At 42.6% G+C, this 24,020-nt stretch overlaps 1 protein-coding gene across 1 annotated transcript in view; it reads right to left on the bottom strand. All coding sequences in view use genetic code 11, as the record gives it.

The window, feature by feature from the left end:
• EGR_07203 (Rho-associated protein kinase) overlaps positions 1–23,554 on the bottom strand; it is a gene marked incomplete at both ends in the record, with an annotated part of 29,734 nt that extends 6,180 nt beyond the window's left edge. The window contains 13 exons of the mRNA XM_024496452.1: positions 1,132–1,540; positions 3,058–3,309; positions 3,843–4,121; positions 7,436–7,699; positions 9,750–9,920; positions 11,239–11,370; positions 13,196–13,672; positions 15,511–15,662; positions 16,598–17,128; positions 20,122–20,320; positions 20,743–21,063; positions 22,832–23,084; positions 23,529–23,554. Of these exons, the coding sequence (XP_024349129.1) occupies positions 1,132–1,540; positions 3,058–3,309; positions 3,843–4,121; positions 7,436–7,699; positions 9,750–9,920; positions 11,239–11,370; positions 13,196–13,672; positions 15,511–15,662; positions 16,598–17,128; positions 20,122–20,320; positions 20,743–21,063; positions 22,832–23,084; positions 23,529–23,554 (3,466 nt within the window). The remainder of the gene's footprint in view (positions 1–1,131; positions 1,541–3,057; positions 3,310–3,842; positions 4,122–7,435; positions 7,700–9,749; positions 9,921–11,238; positions 11,371–13,195; positions 13,673–15,510; positions 15,663–16,597; positions 17,129–20,121; positions 20,321–20,742; positions 21,064–22,831; positions 23,085–23,528) is intronic.
• Positions 23,555–24,020: the final 466 nt, after the last annotated feature.

Genomic DNA, 24,020 nt, shown 5'->3' with positions numbered 1-24,020 from the left:
CAGGAAATGCTATGGGACTCAACAATCCAGTCCGTGGTTGATGTAACCTTAGATCAACTTAGTACAACCACCCAGTTTTTTTTTCACTTCTTGTGAAATCGAAAAACTAACTTGATGACTTAGATCATGTGGATAGTTCAGGAGGAAGAAGTATATCCTTCATAGTCTGGAAGGGCAAATCCAAAAATATAAAAAAATGGAGCAATTTTTTGATCCAGCAACAACTATCCTCGGTGAATCTAAGACAGTGTACTGCATAGAAGCGTAAGTTCCCAACAACCTCTACTGCTATCGCATTTCATCAGAGCAACATCTTTCCTGCACTATTATTTTTTTCAAGGGGAAAACCTTCTCGGGGATCATTCTTGAGGTATGAGGTCCTGCAGTGTGATGTCTTGTGAGAAAAAAGTCTCCTTTCGACTGATTGGCTCTTCCCTCGAGTTCCAACAAGTAGACAGATCTCAACCGTAACAGCTTGAACATCAGAAAGTGAACGATTCCGCACAGGACAAGCATAGTTTTCTGGGGAGAAGACGCCAGATTGTAAATTCGACGTCAGAATACGAAAGTCACTTCTCATCACAAGCTAGCTAGTACGCCAGCAAAGGATCGCGCACAACAACACCCTTTTGTAACCCACATAAAAGAGATGAAGCTTAGTGCCTTTCATCTGCTGTCAACGCATGCGTGTGACACTCACTTTCTTGGAACTTTCCACGAGTTTCTTAGATAATTGGGGTGTAAACAAACGTTGCTCTTCATGCATTAATCTCAAGGTGTATCGTGTCGGTGGCGACGCGTAATTCGCTATGCTAATCATGGATGAAGGGTGATGTGATGAGCCTAAGTTTGACCAATCCATTAAAAGAAGGCGCGTTTTGTTATTGCTGTCTCATGCAGATGTCATACGAATCGGAAGTTGGGAGCAATCACTCAGCTCACACTTTACTGGACTAGAGGGTACCAAAGACGGCTGGCCTATAAATTTGTCAACTGTTATGCGACAATGCTGCGCCCCAAGGATATCAACTATCCCTGGTTTAAGTCATCACTTCTGCCATCAAAATTCCAAAAGACCTGTTATAAATACTACAAAAGACCTTATCAGCAATGCAGAACAAATCAGCTAACCAAGTAGCCCAGTAGATTGAGAAGGCTTTGAAGGCGATGTAGCACAATGCGGACTGGAATCCGGACTTGAGACACGAGCCTCCAAGGCCTGCCTAATCCCTCCTCCACTTGCACCACCAGCCTCACATTGATCAAAGATGATCTGAAATATCCTTGGTAGATCCTCCGCCGGTGCATGGAGTACATCGCACGAGGTAACACTACGCACATGGAGGATGGCATTCAATGGAAGGTCCAGAAGAAGATTCGGTCCAGGACGCGAGATCTTGCGACTGGATGTAGCAGAGCCAGTGGAACTCGAGGTAGCAGCAGCCTCCAATGGTAAGACGAGGCTGTCAATTGGAGCGGATGATTGAGCACTGTCGAGGGCTTTTACAGTGTCCCACACCAGGAAGCGGCTGAAAGTTAGCTGAAAAGGGGAAGGAAAAAAAAGGTGGATATATCCACATGCCGATGGATTACTAGCCATTCCCTTCCCACCCTAATCAGTCCTACTTGATAATAATCATTGTGGTTTGGGGATAGAATAAGGGGAGTGGTGGTTAAGGTGCGATGCGAAAGCGCGCGATGGAAATTAGGAGGGAGGAAGGCAGGAAGGGGAAGGAGGTTGTTAATGAACATTACTGACTGCTCATTCTAGGGCTCACCCAAGCTGTACGAAGAAATAGGCATAGAACTGAAAAGAGGAAAAAGAGATAATAAATTTAAACAACTTCATACAGATCTTGCACAAAAAAAAACTCTTTCAACTTAATTTATTTGTCAAAGTGATCAACTCTACAAACGCCTACTTCTTTCGAAACAACACGCAGTCTGGTTGTAAATTTCACTCCTACAAAATGTACCTTGTCCCTGAAAGCAAAGAAAAAATTTATCTCTCCTTCTATCAGAAGGTTATTTCCCAACTGTCTATTCTATTTTGCACATGTCCAGTTCCAAGAAAAGGTGGTAAACATCACTAGTGCAAATGCGAATCTTTTCAGGGCTATATTTTGCCGTGGTGTGAGGCTACGTATTTGCTTTTGCCCCATGGATTGACTAGACCTAGCAGGTTCTAAAGCACGTGGATAGATTTCAATTATAACTGTTGTGTGGGCTTCAGCAAGTGAATGAAGTCATCGCAGATGGAGTTCTGTCTGAGAAGTGTGGAGTGACCAGTAAGTGGATTGTTTGACTGTGACCTTAGAATACCAAAACCATTTTTCATTATTGGTCAGTTGCTTGCATGACTTATGTGAAAGAGGTGAGATGGTGATGATGACGAAAATGGGAATCTTTGAAGTGTGTGAGTGGAGCCCATTTGATTGGCCTTTTACCACGACTTTCCCTTCATCATTTATGTTGGCATGAATTATTTTACAATCTCTTAGGCTAAACGTAAGTGTAATTCTTTATGATTAAGAATTGATAGCGCCCACGAAAATGATGCCGCTCTCTGTCTTCTAGTGGATCACCACCAGGATAGGATTTCTTTAAAAACCTTCTTTTGCTATTACACCTTCTTCAAGTACTCTAAGAACGATATGAGGAGGTTTAGGGCTTCGCAAATGAGATAAACTTGAAGCACGTCAATTTTTACTGACGCCGAATCAACAGGAGAGTGGTAGGACGTAGGATGCGAAGTATTTACGAATGGTACGCACTTGACATCTTATTCTAAGGTATTAGTTTGTCTTCAAATGCCAATCGTAAGCATATCCCTCGACTTGAAAGATAAATGCAGCGACTACTCAGATGTAATACTATCAAACGATCTGCTCGTCTGTCTCACGGTTCACTTTATTTCAAGTGGTTGTTTATGACAACCGATATGGAGGGGCGATCACAAGAGATATAAGAATAACTACAAGTCGTTATAAATCCACCCATGTTGCTACTCCTTCAACATTGTACTTACGTAGAGGCAACTCAAACGTTAAAACAAACCTTGGCAAATCTCTGATCCCACACTAATTTTTTTCGTCGACCCGGTTTTCCGGGCATATCCAGATGACCCGAGAAGCAGAAATTGATTGGCAGTGGTGAGGGAAGGAGAAGACCGCCGATAGATGCAGAGGGGACAAGGAGGGGTCGACGGGGTGAGGAGAGACTGGAGACTCGATGCAAACGTGTGGGAGAACGCGCCATCTCCAAGGGCGGCAGATGATCCGCTTCGGATTCGCCTTCGGGTGTTATTGCCTTGAAATAGAAATTTAAATAGAATTTAGTTATGAGAATAGTCTGACAAGAGGCTGGGCTGGATAGATGGGCAGATGAAGTGTTTTAAACACAGGAATAGGTGAATGGTTTAATGGGTAGACGTAGTAGATGAATGAACGGCTATTTGTAAATTAGATTTGTGGAAAAGTTTTAAATTAGAATGAGAGATTAGTCACACACAGACACTGACCAAGTGACTCAGCAAACATTTGTGTAAGTACGCAGAGTTGTGGAATGAAGTCCGGTAGGCAACGCACACATCGCAGCAATTGCGCAGAGGTTTTAATTACGTAGCTCACTCTGTCTCAGCTCATAGCCCCTACACACTGCCGGTTCCTAACCATTTCACACGCTTAATGTCGACAGAGACAATTCTAGCAGTTCATGCGCCACTCTAGAGTTTCGGGGAAAAACTAGAAGATGCAATGAATTTTGGGCATCTATTCCAGCTAGTTTTTGATCCACAAACCTTCTAGATTCTCCTAAAGGAGGATATCCGATTAATCAAGTACCTCGGCAGTTAGCTGATGTTCCGCCTCACCGGTGGTTTTGCGAGCAAGTCGACTTCGAAGGGTTCTAGCCCCACCGGCGTTGCCAAGAGGAGCAGGAATGCGATGAAGAGTGGCAGTATTGGGTGTAGCGGAGGCAGCAGCGTCTGCCACAGCTGCTTTCAAAGCGGTATTGACAGCGTTCAGTTGGATCTGAAGTGCGGCCACCTCCTCGGAGAGGTGAATCACTTGATTTCGCGCAATTTGAGCAGACTCCTGACTGGCGTGGAACATGGTACGCGCCTGTATAGAAGGCAGGCAGAAAGTAGAGTAATTTAGAATGGCTTGATATTGCGGCTGGGGATGTGAATGAACTATGGGGGGTACGGAGCGGTACAAAAGAGGCATCTTGCCAACTGCTAATCATTCACTTGATCTGGGTCAATCAATCCACCTATCAGGAATAAAAAGTATCAATTTTTTTTCCTTTGTTTCTTCTTAAGTGACACACAGGAAGTAACTCCAACTAATGGGACGAGTGGCAAAATCATCGCTTTTGGTGGCCTCTGAATCGTAAAAATGCAACGCTCTTGCCAAATGGCGGCAGTCAATTTTGCACTTGTCAAAAGAGCATGTACACGCGGAATTAGGAATCAAAAGTGCGCCAAACCAATTAAGTACTTTCTACAGCATCTGTGGCAGATGAATAGTCAAAAAAGCAATTTTTTTCCAACAGTGTTTTCATACGACATTCCACTGTGCGACTCAAGAGGTAAACGACAAATGCAAACTACAATTCTTATTTATTCTTCAGATTTGCAGCCCAAGTTAAAGTAAGCCGAGAATGAAGCGGGTAGGGGTAAAGTATCAGTGAAGTGAAAGAGGGAAATGAAACGGGATTAAAACCCCATGATACTACTCCATACTGTTGGTAAAGGCTCCTACGGAACTCACTCGCTAAAGAGCACATTCCAGCTTTATCAATTTCGCTATCAGGATCTCTCAGTCCAGGCACCAACACTTGCAGCGATTAGTCTCTTCAAATCATGAACGTCTTAAAACTCAGCCATTCTGTTTGTGGCGCAGGAGTGTGCAAATGGTACGTGTCACACATCTGTGACACCGGATTTAGATGAGAAAATCAAGACGCCACATACATGTGACGTTGATAATAAACCTTATCGGCAACAATTCATGGGTAAATTAACGATAGGTATCAATATCATTACGAAGAACCACTTAATTATGTCATTATTAATTTCACTTCACTGGTCTGCTGCTGTGATGATCGAAGGAGGAAACGCCGAAGGCAACATTCAACGGATCTCCCTGCTGTTTGACTTACACGACACCGACTGAGTGAATGAGACGAATCAAGGAATGAACTTGTAATGAACACAAAGGGATTCAGGTTAGGGGATAGATGAATCCACTTTTCAGTGGAGGGTGCGAGAGGTTACCTACCCAGGAAAAATTAAGAAGTAAATGCTATGACTAGGCTATTCAAAGAAGCCTGGTGGATGTGAATGCCATGACGGAAGTAGGTGGTCATGTGTTCCCCATTGTGGTCGGTAAGTCACACATCGGTGTAAAGGTGAACTGCAGTAATTCAATTGGTCCAATTTAAAAGTTTTGGATCCGAAAGAGTTTAACAAATTAATTGTGTCAACACTTCATTCCATGATGTCCTAGAAAGTGCAGAACCCTAAGAATTTGCTGTGAATGTTAATTAACCATTGGCGCCAAGTTAGAGAGTTAATAGTACCTTCAAAATGTCATCTCATGCTCCACCTATTTTCCAGTGCTAAGTCTAGTCACGATCAAAGTTGACAACACAGACGTGACTACTTAATAACGATAATGGGGACTTGCGAGGGAGCATGGGCAAATGTGCACCCATGGAAGGTGGTCAGTTGAACGGATAAGCTCGTGGTAGTGATGCCGTCCAGTCCTAAGCAATGGTAGCAACAAGTGAAGAACTGCAACAGACTCAGAAAACTGGCGAAAAGGCGTCTTTCGATGACACATTCCACTTAGCCGTGCGTACAACTGCACGGACCAGACGAAAGGAGAGGCACATACACAAACATGAATATGCACACATCCCACTGTGACCTTGCGAATGGCATGCATGTGTGCGTGCTTGGGCGAAGGTGCGTAAGGCAAAATCAATGTCCGCACAGAAGTGGGCGACGTGCTATGCGGTACCGTTGCGTGGTGTGCATTTCCGGCTTCAATACGCTCGGACGACTGCAATGCATGTGTGTACACCTCTGCTTGCTTTTCTCACACATACACACACACACGTGGACAACGCTGAAATGGGCACCTTGGGGACCCACTTCACAGTCACCATCTACGCAATTACAAAACTGTGGCATGAAGTAAAAAGAATCAGTTAATTCAACATGACGGTACGGTGATCCTGTTTACGTGACTAAATAGCACTTCTGACAACAATGTCAGTGAAGTCTATGACACCGACTAGGGAATGCCAAAGAATGACACATGTCAAATCGCCGATTAAATGCAAAAATTCGTCATGACATGTTTGACTGATTTGCCAAATCAAGTGAGAAAATAAAGCTGCGAGATATTGCAAGAAAGCTATTGACAGCACACACAAACAATTGTTAAATTAAACACTTCGATAGGAAAAGCTACGATGAGAAGTCACTGAATCGTGTGATAGGTGAAGATGGGAAGTTGAGAGGAGTTACCGACTCAATTTCGTGACAAGTAAGTGATTGTGCCAAGTAAGTTGAGTAAACCTGTCTTGAGGAGGATGGCAGTTTGAAATAAATGCTAACGGTTGGCAGTCGAGCTTGGATTTTGGTGGTCCATTTTCTTCTGAGACCCTGTTACTACATTGACTCGCATGTAATCATCGCCACACACTTTCTCTTGTGTTGAAAATTTTCAAGACAAGAAAAAGTAGTACTCGAGGCACACAAAGCAAATTAGAATAATTTGATGTGAGAAGAAGACAGTAAATCAGGTAACGCACACACCATGGAGACTCATTTTCGACTGGTGTTACCTACCGCCAACAGGAGAAAGGAGAGGAGAGCGATATCAAAATACCAGGACATTCTAGCAGCATCACCGCCTATCCGCCTTAGGACTGGGACAGTGCGGTAGAATTTCATGTTTTAACAACTGAAAAATGCAATTTGGGTACATGTATGGGAGCCTGCACTTAGGACAGATTAATGTCTACAATAAGGAAGATCAACCGTTATTTCCGCTTATATAGAAAAGTAGAAGAAGGATAATAAAGAAGCTTTAAATCTACCTCATGACATGGCGTTCTAAGGAATGCAGTTATTTTGAGACTCCACCCTAACTCTCCTCGGGTCATCAGAAATGCCAGACCTTCCCATTAAAATTGAAAGAGCGACCGACTTGATACGACTAATTACTATTTCTTCTTTCGCCTTGGAGTGTAGAAAATCGTCCAACTAAAGCCACACCAAAAATTGTACTTTGAAAGAAGTGTTCAAGACGATCTTCTAGAGGCAAAAACATCTATCATGCAAAACTACTCAAGAGTATGTCTAAATGATATCGTAAAAATAAAATTACTCAATCACAGGACAATTGACAATGCAACACACCTCTTTCATCTCAAGCCGATGTTTAGTCTGCATCTGTTCATACTCGCTCACCAACCGCTTGTACTTCCTATCCAAATGTCGAAAGAGGTGTTGTTGACTGGTGAACTTCTTGGCACTCTTGGATTTCAAAGCCACAGTGGTGGGATGACCATCGGAGGGCATGCTGACCCCACTAAGCCCCCCTGTCTCGGCACTTCTTCGCATTGACTCCATCTCCGAGAGCATCATCAATTCTAGGGCGTCGGCGTTCTCACCAGAGAGGATCTAGAAAGGAGGAGGTCGTCAGGAGCGTGTCAACGTCAATCGGTTAGATTGGAGAAAAAAGAGTACAAAAAAGAAACAAGCGCTGTTAAAACGTAGATGCGCTGAACGCAGAAAAAAAAAGATAACAAAATTAAGAGTAGAAAACATACGGCTTTAGAGAGTCTACAAAGGTAAGTGAGAGGACCGAATAGCAGTTATTAGTAGCATTAGGTCTAATCAAAAGCCCACCGGGTCACCTATCCAAATGTCAGCTTAACAGAAGTCATGATGCACCAAAAAAGAAAGCAAATAAGCAAGTGATTGAGGAGACACCGAGTTAATACGCAAGGCCATGACAAATTGGCGGTGTACTTCATTTGTCGGTTGGGCTGGTTGAAAAAATGGGAAGCTTAGAGAGGGAAATAGGCCTAGGGATATGCAAATATTTACACCATAGGTTTATTTGCTTGTCCACTTTTGGGGAATCAAATGAACTGAAGGGAGAGGGAGGGAGGGAGGGGGAAGGGTGAACCGTGTTGCAAAAAAATACATACTTCAACCTTTCTTATAAAATTGCGATTTCCTACTTACTAGGTAATATGTCGCACAAATGGTAAAAAAGCCACTCTATTTATAATTCCTTTTGCCTGCGCACAATAAAATTACTTTCAAATAAAGACCTTCCACTGTTATAACGTGACAGATGGGTAAACTTGGTTTAGGTGAACTGTTAATCGGGTAGACCCATCCAGTCTCCGTGGTTTCGATTTCCTGATCGGCACTATGACGTTTTGCCTATGGCCGTAGGAGGACTTATTGCAGATTTAGAGGAGGCCCGAGGGTCGAGGCATTGCAACAGGAGTGGTCCCTCTTTTGTCTTTCCCACCCCCAATAGTACCATCCACACTGCATTGTCCAGACTGGAGTGTGGCTTGAGACAATTTCGACGTTTGCGACTTTATCATTCATCATTCGGCCAATCGCACTAAGCAGTTCCATCGTTCAAGACTAGTTTCTGATATTGCTTGACGTTTGTGGTTCCAATTTTTCATTAAAAGGATTATTTCTGATGCTTTTGCGAATATGCTTTACCAAAACAAACTCCCTAACATTACAGGGTGGAGATTTGTTCTAACAATTCATTATTTTCAGTTCCCTTCAGAAGCAGCATTTCCGGAGAAACAACTGACACAAACCCGTCTTGTCGCATGGGGTCGCGTAGTTTTCACAAATCCACATTCTGCCACCCTCCATAAACCCGAATGACAAATTCGTGCTTTCTTATGCTCATGATTCAAGGATCTTTCTACTAATGCAAGAGAAGACCTCATCCAACGGCGTAGTCTATTATGCACGCTTGAAAAATGACTCCCTCGTGGTCGGTAATGCAAAGTGGACTAATCTGAGGCATTCTTCTCAGGTGTGTTTGTAAATCTCTATCACAAAAGGATCTCATTTTCTAAATTTTGAAAAACTCACTCAATAATTTAGCCTACTTCACAGTCAATCCTGCCAATCATTAATGAGAGACCAAGGTCCCCTTGCATCCGTAATTCGTGGATCGCAGAGGCCATGACACACCTTCTTCTGCTGGTGCGGATGAGGATATATCCTGCATCACCATAAAGCCTCGTCTTCTAAGTGAACTTAAGAATGATTTCTCCAAAAAGTAGCACCACAGAAGAGGATGATTTGCAACAACTTCGTTGCCTGTGCTCGCAAAAATAATATACAAGGGCAGCGGGATAGAATTACTGGGCTGCCATGACACGACATTTCGTTTCATGAGTACCTTACAAGACTACGACCACACGGATTGGTCTGTTACCACAATAGGGGTAGGGTGGGGGGTTAAGAGTGAGTACCCTGTAATGCAGCGTTTCCCATAGCGTCCAAATCCATACACAATTTGAAAATCTCTTCCACCACATGCGAATAAACTCTTATTCGATGGCGAATGAGTCATGTCATGGACGATGGACGCCGTTTTTGCGCATTACTAGGTCCTCCACGTACACACACATTTACATTCACGGAGAAAACTATCCATCCGTACATCCAACCAACCAACCTGCTGGATTTTGTTGACAGCCGCGCTGCACTTGAGCTTCTCCGTGGCCAGATCTTCATGCGCTTTGGAGAGATCCTCTCGAAGTACGTTCAAATCATCGCGCAAAGCAACCACCTCACTAGTGGCGATTTGGGCTCGACGGTTGGCGACTTCAGAGGACTTTTCGGCCGCCTGGAAAAGGAAAAATTGTGCCTTCGTTATACTACTTATTTCCGAATAATTAGGATAATCGAGCATGATATGAAGCTCCATAATAAATATGTTTACGATTCATCAGGCTTCAATATCCCACCTAAGGAATGCAGCCACCTTCAAAGCAGCTTCAGAGTGGGTTTATGGGTAAATAAATCGCCCAAATATCATGCGAAAAGGTTGATTTATAAAAGATTAAAACTGGCGAGTCACAGCAGAGGGAGCGAGAATACACAAACTACTCGCACATTACTTTTGGTTTAAGTTATGTACCGCAACAAGTAAGCGGAAAGCCTCATGCCAAATGAGTTCAAACCATCTATAAGTGTTTAGAATTATCATGCTTCAGTTACACCCCCTACCCATTGCTACTGGGATCTTTTCAATCGACCCCAAAATTTTGACTCTATAGATGTTGTTCATGTTGCCATTTGTCGGCTCTTCTGCATCTTATGGACCCTTGAGAGGAATAATAGCCACTTTCAATCAGTTAGTATTAGAAGAAGCTCACTTAGTGTGGATAATTGAACCCTCGCAACTACTCAAATCGTAAATAAATTACTGGAAACGTCCATAAAAATTGACCACTTTTAATTCACTCGAATACTATTGTGATCACCTTTACGAAGGAGTGACCACACAGAGTTAAAAAGAGCAATATGCGGGTACTTTCGTTTACCCACACAACTTAGATTGCGTGCTAGTGCAACAACTCCATACCACCTATGCTAGTGACTTTCTCTACCTCTAAAACAAAGATAATAACACGCTAGAAAGTTCTACAATGCTTCGAGAAGTAAGCCAAACACTGCCCAGACGACAGCGCGTGACATACGCTTGACAGCTAATTTTAAGGAGATAAATCTTTAAATGGGTCATTTGCTTACCAAGGGAGATCAGCCTAAGACACTCCCAAGGCTATGGATAATGATGCAAGTTTGAAGTCAGCATACATTCGCAATGTTATCGAGCAAAAGCTAAGGAATAGGCCACATTAGAGTGACTGAAACCAACAAAGTGAAAATTTACTGTTAGATTTAGATGTCTTTTCAGTGTAATGGGGAAAAAAATCATAGTCCGAAATTCGACCTTGACCATTGGTTGACCTCAAATCGTTTAATTACTACTGCGATCACTAACGAAGAGAGGGGTAATTGCAGAAAGCAAACCAAAATCTGTTAGTCTTTGCAAAGAATACGACAGTCCAAATACTTTTGTCGAAAAAAAGGAAGGCATGTTCCGTCGACGTGGTACTTCCTCCTCTTTAAGGCCACTTCTCTATCGAAATATAACCTACCTTCAGACACTCCAGATACTGTGCAGAACGCTCCTGCTCCTCCATTAGGGCATGGCGGGTTGCTAGTTGAGCTTGCTCCTTCGACTGTTTTGCCGTTTCCAATGCTTCCACCAGACTTGCTATACGCTGATCCTGTGGAAGCAAAATTGGGTGACAAATTACCATGAGTGACCAAGGTGATAAGAGAGTGTTACTTGTCGTAATTATCGTCTAGTCATCCGACAATCAGTCTGACTAGGACACGACGCATTCGTGTATAGTTGTAGTGAATGAACCCGTGAATTTTCTCCTCTTTATTTATTGCAAAATATGAAAGAACGGAGCCCCTTCACCTCCCCATGATTAGACCTCCATATAGGCCACCAATCTCCCGACCCCCTCTCCCCATATACTGCTTTCAAATTTGCCATATTTTGTTAAGGGGAAGAAATAGAAGGAACTTTAATGCCTCCAAGGAATCGATATTTATGGAACCGAGGAATCGTAGACCTTAAGAGTGAAACCGCAGGAAGGAGAGGAGGAAGGCAATTGCTGGGGCAAGATCCAACTCATGTTATTTCCATTTAGTGCATTAGTGAGAAGTGAAAAAGCAAAAAAAGACGCCTGCATGCAAATGCCAAACTATGAATAAAAAAGTAAAGTCTACGCCCCCCACATTGCAACGACAAGCTGAGAATCCTCCAGATAGTGGCAACGAAATGGGGGAGAGAGGGGGAGGGGAAACAGAACCTAGCTTCATGAAAACAATGCTGCATATTTGGCTGATGACGTTATCCCGGAACAAGCAGCCATTGACACATGAAGTGCAATGAGACTGCTTGTAGAAGTGAAGCAAAACCGAAAGAGATCGAATTCGAGTACAGTAGGATGTAATTTCTCCAGACCTGTAAGGTGGATGCGATTGTTAATTTATTACACCATTCTAAGGCATAGATGTGCATCGGCCCATTTTCATTCTTTACCCTGTTCCTTACCCCTGCTTTACCAATCGAGCCAGCCTTGGTTGGAAGACTACAGAGTCGAGTACTTAGAGGAAGTAAAAGATGCGATAGGAGAAGGCCTTACTCAGAAAAAATTCTAGGTAATTCAGAAAGACTATTCTTTTTGGAGATGATGAATCATGGGTCAGTATTAAAAGGTGCGTCCAAAAGTGCTTGCAGTAATGATGAAACAAGCTGTTGTTTTGAGAAGAGTCATGGAAAATTGCCAGGCGAATGGATGACAACAAGCATCACGTTAATAAAACGCGCCGTTTTGGTATTGTTTGATGATTGACCTGTGATGGGTGATAGCCCTCTGTATTGCTAACATTTCATTGGTTACCAGCACGTCATCCACAAAAAACTATGCCCATTTCCTTTGTTTGTGGTGGGTCACAGGTGAGATCGCTCTCACCTGCTAAAGGCTAAACAAGTAAGGCTGACATGCGATGGTACTAGAACGTGAACAAGAAAACATCCTCAGGAAACACCCAAGACAAACGAGGCTAGTCAACCAATGAGGGGGAGATGATGCCTTATCCTTAACCCTGCATCTCTGCTGATTACCACACAACCGCATGCGAAATGGAATAGACTGTTGGCAATAAAGCTGAGATGAGAGAAACGCAGATAGCTTGGTAGTTCGCCCAGAAAAAAGTCGTAAGTAAATGGGATTTAAAGGGATATACTTAATGTTCTGCAAGTGGTTTCAATGCAATCGACTACCTTGTAATGACGGGGGGCTGGAGAGCGACCGTATGCAGTGAAAAAATGTCTTACCGAGGTCCATGCTTTCCCAACACTTTAAAGAGTCAGTGAAGAAATGAAGGACCACTCCGGAATGATTGCTCCAATAAGTGAAAAAAAGGAAACTATAAGAGCTAGGGAGCACGATCACCCAAAACAGGATAACAAAGAGACCTCTATAGGTTATAAGTCAACATAATTTCTAATGGGACAACGCAAATACGACTTACCCTCTCTGTTAATTGATCCTCCTTTTCCTCACAAGCCTTTTTGTACAGCTCTGCAAATCTTCGTTCAATCTGCAACTGCTCGTCAGCCTGTTGAGCTCGGTCCACTAACTCTTGGATTCGTTTTAGCAGTAGTTCTGTGGCTGCAGAGGTGGTGACATCAGCACCACCACCGCTCGCGGAAGTAGCATCAAAATCGGAAGTGGTAGCAACCTCGGCAGAAGAGTCGGCGGTGGTGAAAGCAGTTGGAGCAGGCGGTGAAGCAGCAGCATCGCCCTCTCCAGTACTCAACCCGCTGGTGGAAGGCATTTCCACAGGCAGGGAAGCCTGACGTCGTTGGAGCGGAGCGCCGGATGACTGACCAACACTAGCAGTCAGGCGATCCGCCATATCGGTGGCACGCTTCGCGAGCAGATCAACCGCCTTGGCTTTTTGAGCCTCGGCACTTTGCCTCGCTTTGCGCTCAGATTCAGCCATAGCCTAGATGATCAGGGAGGGTTCGAAAGTCAATCAAACGAAGTTGGATCGGCTCAATGAGTCTGGGAAGTCAATTGCTAACTGACAAACTTGGCATAATAGTAAATTTTATTACACTATGGCCAAATAATTGCCAGCAAAGGAGGAATGGGAGAAAGAAATAAAAGTAAACCGTCTATGAAGGAATTGCCTGCAGCATTACTGAAATAGAGGAATATGATGCCTTCCCAGGCAAACCGTTTGACAAGATTCAGGGGGAAAAAGTATGGTTCGCAGCGCTACGATGGATGGAAAAGCATTGCATGAACACCATTTCATCCTCATTTGCCACATTTTCCTAACTGATAATTTACTAAGTAATAACTATCACCTTTTTTGGCATCATACAACTGCGTGATCACATGCGTGGTAGATTGGAAAGGTTGGGAGAAAACGCTCAGTGATGGATACGAAAGTACCTAGGGATGGGTTTTTCTTACCTTCAAGAGATAAAAGGAGAATGCTAACCAGTAGTCAATCAGTCTTTATGCAGTTACAATAGTGACTATCTTCAGGCCTTTGTGTCTTAACTCCGGCTTCAACACGGAATGGGAGGGAAGAAGGAGGGGAAAAAAACTTTAGGCACTACGTTTTCCCCACTTAATTGAAAAGACTTTATGGCTCCAGGGTGCAGACGGCAAGACGGTTAGTCATCGACGCTATTGCGTGCGTCTGCAAGGATGAGTCCTCGAGCTATTTATTTAGACACATAAGTAAGGCAAAGCAAATAATAGCCTTATAGGCAGTAGATGAGGTCTGAGTAAAGCCTGCACTTCTCTACGCAGCACTGCGATGCATCCACATACCCTGAGGTGAGGTGAGTTTCCACAACCAAACTCCACGCCAAGGTGGACTTGAAAGAGCGCCAAAAATAAGTCAATTAAGCACTACTATGAGAAGGGAACAAACAAGAGAGGAAGGCAGAACCAGAAACCAGTGTCTGTTAGGTTGGTAAACCAGTTTTCACGAGAGTTTACCCATCTCAGACTAATGCAATTACCATGGAGAGTCGAAAGTGAGAAGATGAAATAGAAGAGATGCAAACATTTGACAGAAGGTGAGCTTTTTGAGTATCTGTAATGTCTATGCACAATAATTCTACATTCTACTTCCCTAGTCGATTGCACATTTTTGGGTGCCACAATGCAACAGTCAAAACAGCAAACTGATTATGCATGCAGATAGAGACGAGTACACACACACACACACAATCAGCTCGTCGGTGTTCCAGTTACCAGCATGTGGAAGGCGCTTCTTCCCATTACCATTAAGACAGAAGCATTACGATCACACACACACACAATTCGGAGTTTTGTTTAAACCAACGGATGAGGGAAAAATGTGGTGCGCCTACTTCTAGTGGACAAGGTGGAACAACAACTAATCACACCGGTGTGGAGATGCCGGATAACCGGACCGTGGAGAAAGGTCATGCAAAGCAGGGGATCAGTAGCGTCTTCTGCAACAGAAAAGCTTGTAGTACCCGCGATGCGATAACAACACACGGTTTTTAAATGTCAAATTTGCAGTACTGCCCTAGTACGTTGTTATTGTGAATTGCATTTCAAGAGACGATAACAAGATGAAAGACCTCTGCAACCGGTTTTTATACATTTTTAAGGCAGAAAATTGCTAACAGAAAATAAGGAAGCATAAGAAGGCAACTGTAGACATCAAGTTTCAAGACATCGGTGCCGGTGAAATCGTTATTTCTCGATAGCAAGAAGACGTATCCGCATCATGAGCTCTGGATTTGAAATTTGACCAACACACAGGTCAGGTTGATGGAAAGAGGAACTCACTTTAAGCTTTGATACCTCGGTCTCCATCTGATGCATTGCAGAGGCATGCTCCAATTTGAGTACCTCAATACGGCGCTCAGCGTCACTGAGACTTTCAACAAACCGCGCCTCTGAGCTGGCTAATTGTAGCTCCGCTTGGGCCAGTGCCTCCTCTAAAATAAAGGGAAGGTTGATTGTTGAATGACTCACTGTTTTTTTAACTATTTCCTTTTTAATGCTTCCTGGTAGCGCCAGGTCTCAGAACAATAATTTCTCCAGGTTATGCTTTTATAGTAGAGCTTTGGCGGATATTATGCTCTAAGGTACTCGAGAACCGCGCTAATGACACCATGGTAGGATTTTGTTGGCATCTTTTATTGTCTGCGAAGAATATGATCATTATAAAAAGGCGTGTATTGTGAATGATTGGCAGACATAAATTGGTAGACATCTGGCATAACTTTAATATTTACATCAATGCCATTTGGGGTTGAACAAACCGATGCGTAAATTTCACAGTCAATAAACTGCAAGAGTAATCAAAATTCAACAATTTACAGATCCTGCCGCAATGAAAGTAAAAGTCAGTCTGACTTTGCCTGAATTGAATCTGTACTTACTCCGTAAGCAGTTCTCAATAGCTAAATAGTTTGACACCTTGTTACGGTGCCTTGCCGTAACAAGTCTGTTCGGTTCATGTGGACACGCATAGGGCCTTGGACCTGCAACACTAGTGGTAAAACCTCCGATCCACTCATAAACGCTGGTCTGGGAGAGACATTTATCCCCAAATATGACAAAATTTTATTCTTTTTCGGCAAAAAAATACACGCATGAGGTTCGCGACCATCTCCAACCACTAATGGTAGCCCAACAGCCAAACAGAACCTGTCACGCAAAACAGTGCTACTCATTCCACCTTTATTTTCGAACTCAAGATTGTTCTCTTGTCAGAACCTATGGCACCGATTTTAACTTAGCCAATCCGTCTGATAAAGAATACATGTCACGTATTTGTGACGCCAGGCTCAAGTAAGGAAATCGCGGCGTCACCTCTATAGAACGTGACAACAGATATATTTATGAAGTTGCACATAGAATCTCTAACCCAATTCATGGATCCGCTGTGCCTGTAGACCCGATTCCCGTTCATTCTTTGCCCCCTTGTCCATCCTCTGCACCTCCTCGTACGAAGAGACCTCATGGAGTAGCGATTGAGGAGGTGCTAGATAGATGCCGGACAATGGGGCCAGCTTCGGCGAGGAGAACGTGAACCCAGCAAAGCTCAGCTGACTGCCATTGAAGGTGTCACAGCCACTGTCACCATTTTGTCCAGGCTCCACCTCGTCTGCCACCACTGACGTTGCCTCCTCCAATTCTTCGTGTTCGGGTTGAAGTACATCCTCCCGAAAGTAGCTGGTATCGGTCTCCGAAGCCAAATTGGGATGAAAGGGACCCGGAGAGATAGAGCGCAAAGTCTTCCAAGTCCAATCAAAGAAGGCCTCATCACCGTGTTCATTAACTCGAGCAGGAAGACATTCAGCAGCAGGCCAGGTCGGTGCAAACCATGCGTGGTTGCGCACCTCCTCCGCTCCACCTGGTCCGCTACCTAGGCGGACCTCTTCGGGTGAGAGAAGACCTATGAAAAAAAAAGGGGTTTAAAATTTTGAAGCTGCAAAAAGGAATGCGATTATGAAAGTTCTACGCACAGCAGTGAGTGACAAGTCCCCCTCACTGGTATCGTCCAGCATTCAGGCACCGTCACAAAGGCAAATGGTGGCAGCGATTGCAGGCATGAAGCAGAGTATGATGGAAGAACGTTATTGCGAGTAAAGGAGCTAAGCCCTGCGTGTACCCTACAGAATCTTCTCGGCAGTGTGAACGCTCTCAAGACAGCAATATGCTTGCCAGTAGCGATCCTGGACAAAGTCATTTTCAATTTACAGCGTGACAATCATTCCTGTGAATATGCAGCACGTAAAATTTGTAAGGAAACAAAGTGATGGGCACAAGCGCTCATAAAGACCCACATTTTGACAGGAAAAGCCGGAGTTTTCCTGTTTGTAGCATTACGTCGGACAAAAATCTAGTTCAAGTATATCCTTTTAACACGAAATCAAAACCAATGTCCAACTAGCAGAGGCACGTGTATCCCGCACCGATGACGAAGAGAAACGTCCTGTCCTTGAGATAAGACAGTTCAATTCAATTGGTGGTTACTTTAAGGAGATGAATGGTATTTGCGTTTCTTACAAGCAAATTGTCCATTTGGTGAAGCGAAGCTGAGATTTGAGGAGGTACTGCGGCCTACAATACCAATTTAGGAACAGAAACCAGGAAAGGAGCGCTTAATTTTGCTTTCTAGACACTAATTCAACTTCATATGACCTAGAAAACGCATTAACCTCGATCCAGAACGCTGAAAATGCTGCACCCGCTATTGACTTAATACAAACAGCCCCTAAAGGACTGTTGAAGCACTCTAGGAACAATAACAAAACTAGTTTTGTGTCAGGGCAGACGATTTAAAGGACCGGGCTTCTTGGTACCTTCAAAACCGGGTCAGATGGATATGGAACTGCAAACGCGGAAGGAAAAAAGCATCCAATTCAACAGAACATGGCAGCAGAACATCGCAGCAGCTCAGGACAAGAGGAGTGCTTAGCACGGTCTTTTAAAAATATACCATTAAAAAAACCACGGAAGGATGCAATTCTGGCGGATAGTCATCGCCGTAACTACTTAAACGTACATGTCCACCTCCAACTTTCAAGGCAGCTCCACACTAGTTTAAACAGTTATACACCGGTCCATGACTTTATCTTTCGAGCATTCGTAAACTTCTAGTAAGACATTAAAAAAATGAAGGAGTTTAACCTAACAACCCCCAAATGCCTTGTATAATACTACTTAATCATTTACGTCTCAAGGAATGCTGGATAGGTTCTCTTTAGGTGTAAAGTAAGACAAAGAAGAACAACGAAAAGGCGATTCATACCATAATTTAAATTACGTCTCATGGAAGATAAAAAAAAACTCATCTTTTTCCAACCGCTTCGAAATGGAGATTATTTTCCTCTCTTTTTAGAAGCAAGAAAGCAAAAAAGCACACTTGATTAAGAATGTGCACTTTAAAAGGGATCAACGAATCAAATGTGGGCAGAGATGAACCCAAAAAGGAATTTCATTAAACCAATTAGTGTGGAAGTTGGATCATATTTGGTGTAAAATCACTTGTCAAAAGTCAGTTAAAGGAAGGTTAATGATAAGAGCTATTTTGACAGTAAATACTTCGATTGTTTGGCTGATTGAGCTCTCTAAGGGGGGAGGGGAATCTATTCCTGCTCCCAAACACAAGTAAAGGCTGTAGAAAATGTCAATTTAACAAAAGGCTTCAATTACCAACATCATGGCATTTGGCGGACATTGCATCGGCTGAAACAGTTCAGTAATGGAAAAGAAGTGATGGGATTGGTCTTTCTGCTATGACCTTTGAAAAGTATCCACTTCCTAATCGCCTTCTCTAGAGACTTTATAGTCTACCTTAGAAAACGTACGCCTTTGATGTAAAGTAAGGTCATGATAAAGTGAAGAAGAAGATATATCAGGTAACCAATAAAGTTTGTGCGATATTCGGTGTAGCTCGTTTCCACCGCCTGTGCCACACTTCTAGGGTTGTCACTGCCTCGCCCGCAGAAGGCAAAGCTTGTTTAACACCTACTGGTGAAGGTCTAGCTACTTAATGGAACTGGAAGGTGTGGAAGAACGGCAATCAGAAGTAACCAATCAGTTGGGAGAAAGTCATATTTTTGAAATACAAAAAAAGAAAGACGTTCTTAATCCCCATTTCTCTTCCCCCATTCATCCATCCACATCACCAACGCCCTTCAGATGGCATTATTAGCTTGTCATATGCAATAGAGATTATTAAGAGATAAAAGTGGAGACAAAAGTGTACATAGGTGGCTAGAACCAAGTTTGGCCATTACTCCCTGGAGATGGAACATTTCATGAGGGAGGAATTTGCAAGTATTTGTCTTGTTGAGGAAATATTACACGAGAGCCTAAACCACCCAATTGTCAACACATTTACGGACAAACGGTGATGCTGTCATTAAAGAATTTTGTTTATTTTGATGATAGGAGTCGTTTTTTAAAAAAAAATCAACAGCGATTGTACTACAAAATTCATGTGAAATCAACTAAACACGATTGTGGGAGCACAAAAGTGTTTAAAAAAGTGCCTTTTGCAAATACAAAACAAAAAAACAACAAAAACAGTTTGACTTAAGAACACGCAACAAGACATTTACTACTTCACCAGAATGTCACACAACATCGACCAGTCGCTAGGCGCTGGTGGCAATCTACCACCTAGCAGCGATGATCGGACAAAGAGGTAGTATTGCCATCTAAAAGGCCTACATCCTCTCCATCACCTTTTACTTAAAATATGTAGGGATATTAACATTTTTTTAGGGCACAGATGACCTCTTGGTATTCAAAGGTGTAACATCGCCACAAAAACACACATTTGATTTTGAAGAGTAAAACAAGGTATGCAAACCAAATTACTAACAATTCATGAGATGTGTAATAGCAGCAATAGCTCTTCAGTAGGTAGGTACGTACGCTTAATAAAATCCAGACAGGACGGAGTGATGGCAATCTCCTTGGGTAAATGGAGGCTGGTTGTGTGACTCATAATTTTAGAGTAGGTTGTTACCAGATCGTCGGAGTAGAATGGCGTCTCACCGCAAATCATCTCGTAGACGAGGATACCCAGGGCCCACCAATCCACTGCGAAACCGTACTCACCGCCTCCTGAACTCTATAGAACGGGAAAAGGAATGCCTTGATATTAAGTAGTAACTAAACGACACCCAAGTTGGCTTGTACGGTTTACAATTCTGACGATAAATTGTAGTGATTTAATATATGGTTTAACCGTGTGCAAGAACTTCAGTCTTTGCAGATTGTGCTTCCACTCTGCGGCATAGCCTTCACTTTATCACCACTTCATAGCACTATAAAATCACTTAAAGAAAGGCGTACCGCGTTTGGGAGGCATACACCACCATTGACACTTTAATTAGATATTAACATGTGAAAAAATCCCTTCACTAACACTTAACGCAGGTGATGAAGCAATTTTTATATCAATTGGTAGGAGAGGGAGGTGGAACCTACTAAGCATGTAGATAACCTTTCCACCATCTACCCAAATTTTGATAAAAAGGATCTTTGCACCACCTGAGAGTAGAGTACTTCAGGGCTAATGTAATCCGGAGTTCCTACGGCACTTTCACAGCGAACTCGATGTGTATGAGGATCGACCCGAACACAGGTGCCAAAGTCGGCCAGCTTGAGGTGGCCACTCATGTCAAGTAGCATGTTGTCCGGTTTGATGTCGCGATGGATGAAACCCATGGCGTGCAGATCGCTTAGCGCCTGGGTTATCTCCGCGGCGTAAAAGCGGCAGACCGTCTCGGAGATTAGCTCTGCTTCGTCCATCCAACAGACCAAGGTTCCACCGGGCACGTACTCCATCACCATATAGAGGGAGCGTACGTCCTAAAATGGATGTTTTACGAGACATTTGAAACACATAATGACTATGATAATAGGCACCAAGAAGGCACAAACCGACTCGTAGATGTTTTGGAGCAAGCATGTGTCTTGATAGGAAGACTTGCATTTTTTTCGCCTCCACATTTACGGAAAAAGCTGCTATTGTAAGGAGATCGAAAGTCATACAGATGCATACTCCAAGACTAAGATGACAAGTAGTAGGCACAAATGCTTTGGCAATTTTAAAGTGGTGTAATGATTTGATGAGAATAAGTAGTGAGAAGACCCGTTTGACATTTAACAGCTTTTTCCTTGCGAGTTGGAATACAAGATTTTATTTTAAGAATGTATAAGAAGTGAAAATCCTTTAGACGTAGTTAAGGACTACGAGAGGATGAGATCTACCTGGATGCTTTCGTCATTTTTGCTTTCAAAATGCCAAAACTGTTGTGACAAAATTAACAAGCAGAGAGAGGAAGTTTTCCTTATTTTCGCGGATGTATGTTTTGAGATCGAAAGTGTATAAAAGGTTGCCGTAACAAAAAAGCGCGTATATAAGAAGCAATAGCCTAATAAATTCTAGCACAGAGCGGACCTAACTGGATCACAGAAAAATAAGTCTTTAGTAGTCTAAACACGTGTGACCAAAGATAAAACTAGCAACGAATTAAAAAGAAGCGACAGGTGTAAATACGGATTTCTTGTATTCTGTTAAAGCAATAGACACTTGATGCAAAAGCAATCCCATACACATGGAGCAAAAACCCTGTAGATGAGGTAATAAACACAGATAAAAAACACCTTAATCCATAGAAATGTAAAAATTTGGGCTAGGACTGCAATCTTTTCCTTAAAAGTATGCAACGTACAAAAGGCGGATGTGTTAGGGTTGTATGTCTAAGGGCTATGACGTAGAGAAGATGTAAATAACTCAAGAGAAAGTTAAAGCTATTAACTCTTAGGATTGGGCAAAAAGTCAACTGTTATAAAGACGGTGAGAATGAAGAGAAAGATAATGCGTTACAGCTAGTTGCTCTATGAATGATGACAAATTTGTGATCGACCAGACACGATGCCGTGAGGTTACATTACTTGCATACTCGTAAAGTACCATTGTCATCGCTTTCAGAAACATGGCAAGGGTTATAACTGTAAAGGCGAAAAGGAGCCACAGTTGACTCATAGAAATTAAAAATTTGAATTCCATAATCAAACAATAAACTGTTAATGCAAGCGTATGCATCAATATGTGGCAGATGTGTTTTAGTATCGTGACAGTAGGCATCGAGAAAATTCCATAGTTTCAGAAACCCAAACAGACAGCTCTTGATACAGCAAAGACATGGCTTTGAAATGATTAAGTACCGCATCCCGAGCTCTAATTCAATTGCGAGGTACGATTTACCACCCACTGAATTTGAGAATAAAAGTACTTTTGTGCTAATAATTTGTGTGGTTGCCTAAAACGAGAGTGCATATTATAGGTCCCAGAAGGGCTTGTCAGTAACATACGAAAACATTAAAGAAGAGTTATTTTGGCGCCATACACAGTCATTAGATATTTCGAACTATCAAAATAATGCAGTAACAAATGCATTAACAAATGGTAGTTCAAGCTTTAAGGTTATGACTTTGACGATAAACCTAAAACGGCAATATAAAAAATACACTAAGTCGAAACAAGACATAAACTGTCCGTGAAAGCAGCACGGAAAAACCACAAGCTACCCCCCATTGCATGGTGAAAAAAACCATTGAAACGAAAAATTACTTGGAAGGAGTAGAAGAGGCGGACGATCCAGGGAGACACACTTTGTGCCATTATTTCCCGTTCGGCCCAAAAGTCAGCTTGCTGACTCAGCATCTTGGATTTGTCAAGCGTTTTCATTGCGCAAACTCGACCAGTTGCATTTTCCCGAACAAGATCAACACGACCATATGCACCGCGACCAAGTGTAGCGAGAAAGGTGAAGTCATGTCGTTGTCGACGCAGCCCTAGCAACTGCCTTACTGATTCAGCGAACCTGAACCGAAATAGAGAACCAAGATCTTATAAATGCCTAAAATGTTCAAGTGGCTGAAAGAAACAAATTAACAGTAAACCAGGTAGCCGACAATTACAAGGAAATAAGCAAGGGAAGCGTAATTAACTGAACGAGTTTTCTAGTTGTGCCCAAAGGGCAAATAAAATCCCCAAAGCAAGCAAAGCATAAGAAATCGGTGAAAGGAATACACCAAAATTAGGGAACATGCCTCTCGGAAAATGCCAGTATTTGAGTGTCCTGCTTATCTCTGGGGGCCCGTTGGCTGTCTAATGCAACGGAAATGAAAACATCCAAAATCCTTTCTATATTTAAGTCTGAAAAGGGATCAGCAAGAGTATTCTCCAAGGATATTAGACGTTCCTTTATATCAACCAGACTGTTTCTTGAGGGTTGCATATCTGTACAGTTTAACGAAGTACATACATATTCGTATTCCCGCTAGAAACCATCCGACTTTCGATTGGTTTGAATATAAAGTCAAAAGTGCGCCTTTCTTCCTGTCCTTCCAGTTGGTGGTGGAGAATAACAAACAGCGAAAATAATCTAAATAAATAAACAATCTTTCTCGGCAAAATACTTATGTTAATTTAAAATAAAACTGTTTGCCCGCGTCAATTTTGGCCTAACTGCACAAAATAGCACATTCTGAGGTGGCTTCTCTGGACTTGGGTTTATAAGAATATATCATAGAATAAGTTGATTTATGGACATTACCAAAAATAAAAAACTTTTTAACTTTGCAAAATTCTTTTTAGGCAGCAAAAACTCTTAATATTAGGTTACTGGCATGGTCTGCAGTTTATGGCGCTGAGTAGAAGTATAAACGACGGTGACTCAAGTAGCCGCATAAAGTAATACAGTGTTAGAGTACTATCAACCACTACATCATGGCTAGCTAGCTAAATCTTGTAATAC

This window comes from Echinococcus granulosus, assembly GCF_000524195.1.
Source record: "Echinococcus granulosus chromosome Unknown EG_S00072, whole genome shotgun sequence".
In the NCBI taxonomy this organism is placed as follows: domain Eukaryota; kingdom Metazoa; phylum Platyhelminthes; class Cestoda; order Cyclophyllidea; family Taeniidae; genus Echinococcus; species Echinococcus granulosus.
This window is presented reverse-complemented; position numbering and strand designations above follow the sequence as displayed.